Here is an 11047-nt window from a genome sequence, read left to right on the forward strand (position 1 = left end):
ACCTGAGGTCTGACCCGAGCGGGTTCGGGTCTAAAAGTTTCACATGTGCCTCGGACACGGTTCGGGTAAAACAATAGCGGCATCGGGTCTCAGGTAACTTAAAATGAATGTGTTTTTACCGAACGGACCCAAGAAGACCCGAACTACTGTATCTCGTGTGTGTGCATCGACACGAGTCCTTTTCCAACCTCTCCTCTGTTTGCCAAGATTGCTTGCGACATGTGGCTGGCGATGTGTGGCTGGTGGTAAGCTAATTTTCGTTGAAACAGTCAATTTTGTCAATCAATTTTGAATACACGCTGTAGCAGTTACTTTAGTGTAGAGTTACGCAACATTCGGGTCCATTCGGGTTAAAAAAAATTGCCAACGGGTTGGACTCGGGTCTAATTTTTTCGGGTTTGTCTCGGACCGGGTCTTTCTTAAAAAAAATTTTTTAATTATGCACGTCGGGTTCGGGTAAAAAGTGATTCGGGTCACTTTGGGTAGGGTACATTTCTTTAGACCCGAGAAGACCTCTACTTGAAAGATCCATCGTGGCTGTCAAAATTACTTCTCTTGCCGTAGCTAAACCCAGATGGCCTCCGATATTATTATTGTTATCATTATTATTATTAGGTCTATTTCTTAAGGGTACTTTCTTCAATGACACCCAACATTTCATGTTTATGGAGAATTACTCTTTTCTACTGACACAGTAATTCAATAAACATAAAATCCTTTTCTAAGGCAGAAATTAGGTCTAAGATTCTAATAAAAGTTTAGAGGGTGAATATGACTTTTACACAGTACTGTAGGCACTGTACACAATGCCTGATTGTGTTCAGTGCTACCTGATGTTAGCTTGCTGACATAAACAGCTGTGTTCACTATTTTGCATTTTATACTTTATGTACAGTTTTGTCTTTTATCTGCTAGAAAATACAATACATCTGCCACCTTATTTTACTGCATTACACCTTTGTATGTCTCAGAGTGAGCGCAGGAAATAACTACACACATTTCACCATACATTTCCTAAGTTAAGTGGGTCAAACGTTTATATACACTTTGTTAGTATTTGGTGTAATTGGGTTTAATTGGGATTCAGGTCAGGGCATTTTAATAGCCACTCCAGTATATATGGGTGTATATACTTTGTATATACAGTATATGGGTGTATATACTTTGGTACCTGTTGCCTCAAACTCCTTCACTAGTTGGGTTTCATGTGAACCTTTTGGGGACAATTTGTTCATCCCTGGAAGTTAATTTGTGCCACAAATGCTGAATGATTGGCACCAAATTGTTTGTAAAGATACTTATGGTATCTTCAGGAAGAAGGAACCTGCCAAACGTTTTCCTAACTTTGTTTTCCTAAATATGGTACTGTAATTATGCCATTTGATCATTCGGAAGATACTACATCAAACTTCCAGACTTTTTTTAAAAGAGTCAACTTGGTATATGTTGACTCACTGGAAATTTGTTTAAAATTGATTGTTTAATTAAAATTATTTTGGATAAGAACAAAGTAAATGCCCTAAATGACTTATATACGGCAACATAAAAATTGTGGAAAACTGAGATTGAAAATCTTTAGCCTAGGCCTGTGTAAACGACATGATTTTAGATACAGCTAGAGTACATGAATCAGTTCCATATCTTAACATCTGTATTTGGTATAGGTAAAAAAATCTTTCAATTTATAATGCGAGACCTCTGCTGCCTTCTCTACCTGGAAGCGAAGGATAATGGTCCAAATAAGGCCGAGTGTAAGGCGATGGTTGCCATCAACAATATCATGAGATCCAACATTCTCCAGATGAACTCTCTGTTCTTTAAGGAACTGCAGGGCTTTGTCCACATTCTCCAGACAGTGTATTCGCATTCTGCCTCTTGTAGGTCGGGGCTGATAGAAAAATGGGTGGGTGAATAGAAACATATTTAGATAGATAAAGACATTAATTTACAGTATTGTGCAGACATATTACAAAGAAATGTTAAATAGCAGAGGCCTTTTAATATAATGGCATTTTAATATTTCTACATAAAAATGACAGTAAAAGCAATTAACAGTTATAGAAAGTCAAAACAAAGTCAATATTTGGTTTGTCAATCCTTCACTTAAAGAAAACAGTACTCCCAGGTACAGTCTGTGTAATTTTTATAAAGAAATTAGCTCATACGTTTTTGTGAACATCTTGAATAATCTGCCACAGTTATACTAGAAACACTGACTGTTGCATCTTTTGGCATGAAATCCCTAGCAGCTTTCATTTTTATTGTCTAAAAAGTGATTTGTTATGTAATATGTTGCTTTCCAACACACAAATGTTTGAGAAAGTAGCATTCACTGTTTAGATAGTAAAACATTTGTATGTAACTGGACTAATTAAGTACCAGGATTGTAATCTGTCAGGCTCTAGCCCGGACTTTCTCCATGTGTCATTTGCTTACATTTTGTGTTCACGTGTCTGCACTGCCCTTGTCTATTAATTCCCGCCTCAGCACCCCAGTCCCTTATGTGTCTAATTGTCTTCAGTATTTAGCCAAATCCTTGTCTTTTGTTTCATCTTTTGTTTCGTCTTTTGTTTCGTCTGTGCTTGGTTTTGTTTGTTTTATTTAATAAACCGTGTTGTTGTTTTTTTTTTACTATCCTGCATATGGGTCTGTTTTTTCTGACTCAATTTACTGAGAAATATAAATGGTGAGTTTAAGCAAATTGATTAAATAAGCATGTTTTAATATATTTGATCCACTGCACTCAGAAGAGAATATAAGTTGTAGATTGTTGGTTGAATACAAAATACCATTTAAACTTACCTAAACATGTTCTTTGCAAAATTAAACTCTAAATATCAATGCAGTGTAAATTGGTCATGCTGACCTTGTGTATAAGAATAGGGTTAACAGTAGATGTTAAACAGTAGAAATGTAATGCATCTAGGAGAATTACTGTAAGTGACTTAATAAACTAACCAGTAGTTCTCCTGAAAGCACTTCCAGGAGCCTGGTGAGCATGTAACCATCTCTCAGATCATTATACAGGTCAGAGATACGGCAGGAGACGCGAGCCAGATGAGAGTTCACCCACTTAGTGAAGGTTTTTTTCTGTACCGCATCCCTTTCATCTATAAAAGAAACAGACAGTGTAACATGACATGAAAAAATTAAAGTGTAATACATCCATAAAACCATTTTAATACATGTACATACTGCATGTAAAATCCTGATCTAATAACAGCTGTTATCTATGTTCTGTTAATCTATGAATACATGTAACTAGAACAATAGAACCCTAATTTGTATCCTTGATACTTTTTCATTTAAAAAAAAACTAATAAAAATAAATAAAAATGCCCCTAAAGCAATTATGTACAATTAAGACATACCAATTGTACTTGGGAAAACGTACATAGCTGGTTTATCTAGCTAATTGCCACCAGTTAAAATGGCCATCACAGCCCTCACCAGGCTACTGATAAAAAGCTAGGTTATTTATCTAGTCATGTTATGTTAGCAAACCACTTCTAAAAACCTATAAGCACAGTTAATAAAGAAAAATAATTGACTCTTGCTTTGCTACTTTTTTTATTTCAAAACATTTAAAGTCATTATATAAGATATCATAAGCTAATTAGTTATCTATTTATGTTAGTTGCTACAAAAGCTATCAAAAAAAGCTTGTTTAAAGAATAGATAAAATAAAAATAGTTTCAAGGGGCAAGTGAATGAATACTATAAGCACCACATTCTATAAGTTAATGAGAACAGAGCCGATAAAACTGCATTTAATAAAAACATATAATTTTTCTTCCCACCTGCTAGTGCTTTAATGCGTGAGCATTCAAACAGTTTAGCACTAGTGGTTTCGCTTTCCCAGAATCCTGTGCTGCTAGGCCGGTTGTTGTTATTTAATTGTCTCTGGGCTTCGGCATTGTCCAGATCTGTAGCAGCATTAGCCATTGTGCCTGTTTCCCAAAAAAACCTGCATAAAATGATTCACACACAAGAAAGACCAGAACTAAGACATCGTATCTCAAAACCCCATTCGGTAGCAATATTTCATGAGGAAGGAAACTGGGGCAATATATAGCTAAACATAGTAATATGTTATATGTATATATAATATACATGCTGTACAACATTGAGAGGATTTGACATTACAATAAAACAAACAAGAAGAGACATATATTCCACTTTTTACACTCTTCTGCTTTACGACTAAACTAAAATTTTTATAGTTATGCTACAACTGGGTAACATTTTCTCCATTCATGTATGAAATATATATGTGAGAACATTTTTTCGTAAAATTAGGTCAGAGATATCTTTTATCTTAAATATTGATAACCTGTTTCATTTAGTCTAATGAATTTTCACAGTAATCAAAATAAGCTGTGTGTGTGTGTGTGTGTGTGTGTGTGTGTGTGTGTGTGTGTGTGTGTGTGTGTGTGTGTGTGTGTGTGTGTGTGTGTGTGTTCATTGTTATGAGAGATTAGAGCACAGTCCCCTCCCCCAAGTCTGAAATACCCCAACTCCCATCCCCCAGTAATCATCACACACACACACACACACACACACACACACACACACACACACACACACACACACACACACACACACACACACACACACACACACACACACACACACACACACACACAAACACACATACATTTTGCTTTGTCCCTCTTCAGACCCTTTCAAAATCTGACCTACAACAGTAGGTTACATTTGGAATTAGTTCAGTTTCAATATGTCAAAACATCAACTGCATCAATACCACTACTGCTACTACTATAATAATAATAATAATAATAATAATAATAATAATAATAATAATAATAATAATAATAATAATGTGATGTGGTTCCCCTATAACTGCCAGCAATGTGTAACCTCCTAAATTTAAATGAAAAAAAAAAAAAAACTCCTGAATTTAAATGTATTCTAAGATTTTCCACTCATTTACCATAAAGGCTGCTATCATACAACCAGTATTTGCTATTATCTTAACAAGGAAAAGCAAAATATTGTTTACATCTGAGCATGGAACCACATGTACATACATAACTAACACTTTTTTCTCTGACCTAACCACCAGGGGTGATATGTAGCACCTGGAAAATATCTGTCAACAATTTTATAGGGAACAAGACTCACTTAGAACTACCCTAAAAAGTGCTTAGAGATTATAAACATAACAACTGCATCCACACAGCTCGGAGGGATGATACTGAACTGAGAAAGATTTTTTTTCTAGAGATACATGATACAGTAGGGGCTAGGCATCCACCCAGTCTACAGACTGGGTGCCCAGCTCCCAATGGGCTAACATCTTAAATATAGGAACTCTTGGCATCTCACCATCAATAGGAAATATACAACTTGACTAAAGCCCCATTAGCACGTCCTGAGTGATCGGATCAAAACTGGACTGCTGAGGCACACATTTGTTCACACCTGGCAAAATGAATACGTTTCCATTGGCCACTTGTGATTGCATTTTGTACATCATTTCCACTGGAGAAAAGCTGTCATGCACATTCATTATATCACTCCTCTGCTGCATTTATTTATAGACTGAAATATCCCATCGTAAATGAATCGTATTTCATTATGAACAATTCTAAACATTTTATTTGTGTAATCATGTAAAAAAACTAAATAAATACACGAGTGCTGTTATGACAAAAGCTCTGAAAAGTAGCTGCTTTCAGATCTGTTGTTATAGCATCGTCTTTGTCTATTAGCCAAGCAGCAGAGAGCTGTACAGTTCAGCATGATTTCCAAAAAGCCCTACAACTATTATATATTCCTGGCAACGAGACGGTCAATTAGTTGGCTCCCTACACTGCTGTTTGTGGTGAATCAAGAAGAATTCCCATTGAAACTACAAATGTGATGTTGACGTATGTGTCCCAGACCACCTTCAAATGTGGTTTGAATGAATGGATCACAGTACATCTGATCACCCTGGAGGTGAATGGGGCTAGTAAACAAGTGACTCCCATCTATTTTAAAAGAAAACATTCTGCTGACTTAACCCTTCAAGGAAGCAAGGTAAATATTCTGATTTAACTGATAATATTTTCTTGGGCAGAAACCTTGATTCAGCCTCAAGGTGATTTCATGCAAAGTAAGCATACAAGGTGAGCTTATGCTCAGAGTATATCACTTCCAGTTCCCTTTAGCTCAAGTGATTGTTAGCAGACAATTGCAAAGATACCCAATTTACTCATAAGCAGCACGGTTCAATAATCAAGGGTACATGGCTGATGGCGCCTTTCTGTCCCACTTCAGGATCTTGCATTAATAAATAATTCCTAGATTCACATATTATAGTCCACAGTCCTAAAGGTAAGACATACAACATAAAACAGGCAATTTATCTTTAGTTGCTATGGTTTTCTAGGTATTGCCAAGATGGCATAATATGGCAATCATAATATGGCAATCATAATATGGCGGTCATTTTTTTTGCTAGGCTTAAAGTATTTGATGTATGCAAAGAAAACAGCAAAAAAACACAGTGTAACTGTTCTAGTTTATAAAATCAAACATGAAGGTCAAAGCACCACATTACGTTTTGCAGAATGGCTCCAGAATTAATAAAATAGAAATTAAGTTTGACCATGGAGGAAAAAAGAAGTGCCCCACCTTCCCTCATTCCCATTTGCTGTATCCACAACATGGTTTGTGCTGGCATTGTAATTTTTCAGCCTCCTACCAGAACTTCTTTGGAAACAGTCCCAAAGAATGACCACTCCACTTAAAGACTTGTCTGCTGGGCTAATTTCCACTTCAGGCAGGTTGGATTGTGCAAACCATACCTGATGATGTAAGCTTACACTGGGGTGTAGGATGCTATGGGTAATATTGCACCATCCAAGCCTTCAAAAGCCTCACACATCTCCAGTGAGGCAATCACACCTTGATTTGTGCCTATCATAGGTACATCCAAGCTGGCACAACTAGAATCCTCCTCAGACAATTCAGAGACTGGCAAATATGAAAATGGAGGCTCACAGTTTAGTAAGAACCTTTCACATGCAGCTCATCTAATATAAGGATGAGAAGAATGACTGATGACTCAACTATAGGATGAACTCTGTTGAGAAATGAAAGCCTCGGAATTACACAGTCTCAGCTCCTAGATCATTGATTTCTGTGGAGCCATGCGTTATTCCAAGTAATTCATTCATCCATCTAAAGATTGTACCAAACTCAAAGCCCATGGGTCAAATACGGACTGGTATCTTATTCATTCAGCCCATGGGAATTTCCAAAAAATAATATTGAAATCGCCTGTAGTATAGTACTGCTTAATATTTTTGTACTATCTATAATTCAGACAAGGCCCATGGCATAGCTAACTTCCACTTTCCATATTGGGAGCACATGAAGATATTTCTCAGAGCAAAGAAAACTGGTTAAAAAAAGAATACAATCTGATGCAAAAGTTTAAAATTAACATGTTAAAAAGGATTTTAAAAATGCATCTGGTTTTTGCCTTTAGTTTACTGTGATTCATTTATTAATGCCAGACTGACTTGTGATCCTTACAGCAGTGACTAGTGAATGTATCAGTTTAATGGACCAGTCTATGCAACAGTTGATTAAAAACATTTAAAAAAAAGTTCAAAAAAGTTAATTTGTATAGCATTTATTTATAGCCCTTCAAAGAATCCCGGAAGTGCTGATGTGACCCATTCAGATTTTAAGCTTGACAGCACTGACCTAGAGAGCAACTACTGTACTTTCTGAGCTTCTTGCTTTTCTTGTCAGTCATCAGAAGACTTGAGCATTTATGGCCAGCAAGCTTTTTACACTTATTGAGACAGATTTAGCTTTGAGCCAGGATCCAAGTCTGTTATCCAATCACATGGTGCAGCAATATCCAAGACAGGTACGGCTTCTTTGAGGTGGTTAATAACAGGGCAATGAACACATAGCTTGTACCCAACTTTTGCATTTACTAGATACTGACAAAATTAACACAAATGCTGTAGCATGACCACCCACTCATACCACATATCATATATCGGGCGAAATCGCATAAGGGTAAATCCATTTTATCCTAAAGGGCACTACTAGAGATGACTACTATTCTACAAATCATGCTTGTAAAATAAGAAGAAAATCACACTCACCTAAGTAGGAGTACCTATAAATCTGTCCACATTCACAATCAACCTAGCAGACTGCACAATACAATATTCTTGATCCCGCATAGATGAGAAGAAGAACGAGATTGATTCATTACTGTATGACAAAGGCATTTATACTTTGTTGGAAAATACTGACAGGTATGCGAACATGCACAAGTGGTATTAGATATTACAAAGTCTCTATTACAAATTAAGCAGACAAAGGCCCCTTTCTGAATTTTTGTTTTTATTAATTGTCAGTTTAGTTAAACAGATTAGTTTCTGTAGTAAAGCTATCAATTTTATTAAAAGGCCATAAATTTGATAATATTTATTGGTCATAAGCTGAAACAAATCTGACGGACCAGTGTGAAGCTGGAACAGAGAAAATAGTAGGCTGCACTGACCACACAATATTATGGTTGATTATGATTTCATGGTGGAAACGGTGATAGACAACGAGAAAAGTGTACACAATGTGATATGATATGTAGAATTACCATCAGTGTATATGAGAGATTCAGAGCAAACAGAGATTTTTGAATAGTTTGCCTATATTGAATCACAGCAGGTAAAACCCTTAAGCCATGTTGAACTAAAAGGTTAAAAAAAAGTAAATTTTGAAATATTATATCTTTTCTAAGCTGATCTACTCAGCAATCCACCTTGCAGATTTATGAAAATAAAACAGTGATGAAGACACCCTCCCTAAAACTGAAGTATTCATATAAAGAACAGACATCATCAGAGTCTTGAAATTAGTATTTCTAAATGTCTTTAATACTCAACTAAAATATGTTTCCTTGTTAAAATATTATATAATACAGCAAAGTAGCGATACACTGTGCTGTGTTTTTACCAATTACTTTAGCCAAATTCAACTCCTGGAGGGACAAATCCCTAAAGACTCTCGAGCATTCCCTCTTCTGACACAAGATTTCGTTACAAAAGTCTTGAATCTTGATTCTTATTTGAGGTACAAATGTGCTGTTATCCTCCACGACTGGAACTTATACCACTGGTTTAACAGCTACATAGATGGATTAAAAAATTTGTCATTTCCCACAGAAAAATTCTACATACATACATACATACATACATACATACATACATACATACATACATACATAAATAAATAAATACCTTAAAATAGTACTGACAAATCCCAGCTTAAACGTAATAATTACTGTTTGAATGTCAAGGGGATATTAAATAGATTACAAGGTAATACAATAAACTGTAATAATGCAGTTTGTGATGGTAAAAATATAATGAATGAAATTCATCTTTATGATATAGTGTATTATACTAATAGCTTCAGGCCCTCACACTTATGGAACCAACACACTGTTTTTCACACACACACACACACACACACACACACACACACACACACACACACACACACACACACACACACACACACACACACACACACACACATGCACGCACACACACATGCACGCACACATGCACAAATAGCTGAGAGGAGCCAGACTAATCAAAACTCAGTATTAAAATGGATGATGACAACATCTTTCTCACCCCACTACACTACTGACAGTTTTCACACTTACACTAAAAAAAACACAGTGAATGTGTAGAAACCACAAATGTCATGTATAATGCATGGGAATTTTTTTAACAATTTTCTTGCGTGTAAATGATACTCAGATCGTTCAGAAATCACTATATTGCTTTCAGAAATCACATATTATTTTCATTATTTGATGTTTATTACCAGGTGACAATCATTTATATATTACAATATACAACAATAATTTACTATGTTCATCATCTTATACTCTTAGTATTATTTTCTCGTGCACATTGCTGGTAACACTAGAAGCTGTCACTTCCTCAGGTCAGGCAGTTGAGGAAACATTTTTGGCTCTCTGTCTCTTTCTATCATTTTTAAATAAATCCTCAAGCCAAAAATGAAATCTAGCTTCCTTAAGACAGTTTATAATCCCAGGCATGTTTGGTGATGATTCTGTCAGGTTGCTTTTAAACATTGTAGTCAGTGTACCTAAGTATAAGTAAGAGAAATTTCCAGGCACCAGGTTAGATTCATACACACTGCATGTTTAATCATTAAATATTTCATTAATTTGCAATAAACATGCAAAACAACAAAAACCTTTTCTTTCTTAAGGTATTTTGTTTCCTTTGTCTCAACTAGTTTCATATTGTTTAATCATTTTTTACCATCGGTGAATCCTCCTAATACTGATACAGGATGTGTCTCAAAATGGAATTACTGTCAACTCATCTGTTTTCAATTTTTATTTTCTGTCTTCCTAATGCCTAATATAATGATGCTGTCTAGTGTTTAATGCACTATTTGTCTATGTCACCTCGTTGTCATTTAATTAACCCTTCTGTAACATACCATGTCTTTGATTATACAGTGTGCTTTATGTATATTGGTGTGTTACTGGTTGAGTTAAATGCTGTTCAATGTAGTTAATCAAGCCTTGTGCTGAAGATACATTTCAGCAAGTAGAGGAATCTTATGACCGTCAGTTAAGGATTGTAAAAGCTGCATATCTATCATCACTCACTCGCCTGAAAATGCTGTGCTAAGCGTTTCATTCAAATCGCACAGACTTGCTTATGTGGTTTCGCACACACTGCTGTCTATAAAATTGGACCAAAGTAGTAATTGTGGCCATCTTATGCTTTAAATCACTTCCTCCTTCAGCACATACAGTTTATTACTAGTGCATACAAGTATGATGCAGTAATTGTAGTATTTAGTATTGATTAGTACATTCTTAAAATATGTGCTTGTTTTGCAGTTTATGACCCATGGTGTACAAACTGGGTTATTGACCCAAACTGTATGAGGCAGGAGAGTGATCATTTAAGTAAATACATGTAGTTAATGCAGTAATGCTAAACTTGTACCTATT

At 35.7% G+C, this 11047-nt stretch overlaps 1 protein-coding gene across 2 annotated transcripts in view; it reads right to left on the minus strand.

Moving 5' to 3' along the window:
- LOC113638809 (spectrin beta chain, non-erythrocytic 4) overlaps positions 1 to 11047 on the minus strand; it is an 83120-nt gene that overhangs the window by 70094 nt on the left and 1979 nt on the right. For both annotated transcript variants that reach the window (XM_027140262.2, XM_027140263.2), the window contains exons 2-4: positions 3801 to 3967; positions 2959 to 3110; positions 1715 to 1888 (exon numbers count right to left, since the gene is read on the minus strand). In XM_027140262.2, the coding sequence (XP_026996063.1) occupies positions 1715 to 1888; positions 2959 to 3110; positions 3801 to 3945 (471 nt within the window). In that variant the 5' untranslated portion in view covers positions 3946 to 3967. The remainder of the gene's footprint in view (positions 1 to 1714; positions 1889 to 2958; positions 3111 to 3800; positions 3968 to 11047) is intronic.

This window comes from Tachysurus fulvidraco, chromosome 13 (assembly GCF_022655615.1).
Source record: "Tachysurus fulvidraco isolate hzauxx_2018 chromosome 13, HZAU_PFXX_2.0, whole genome shotgun sequence".
In the NCBI taxonomy this organism is placed as follows: Eukaryota; Metazoa; Chordata; class Actinopteri; order Siluriformes; family Bagridae; genus Tachysurus; species Tachysurus fulvidraco.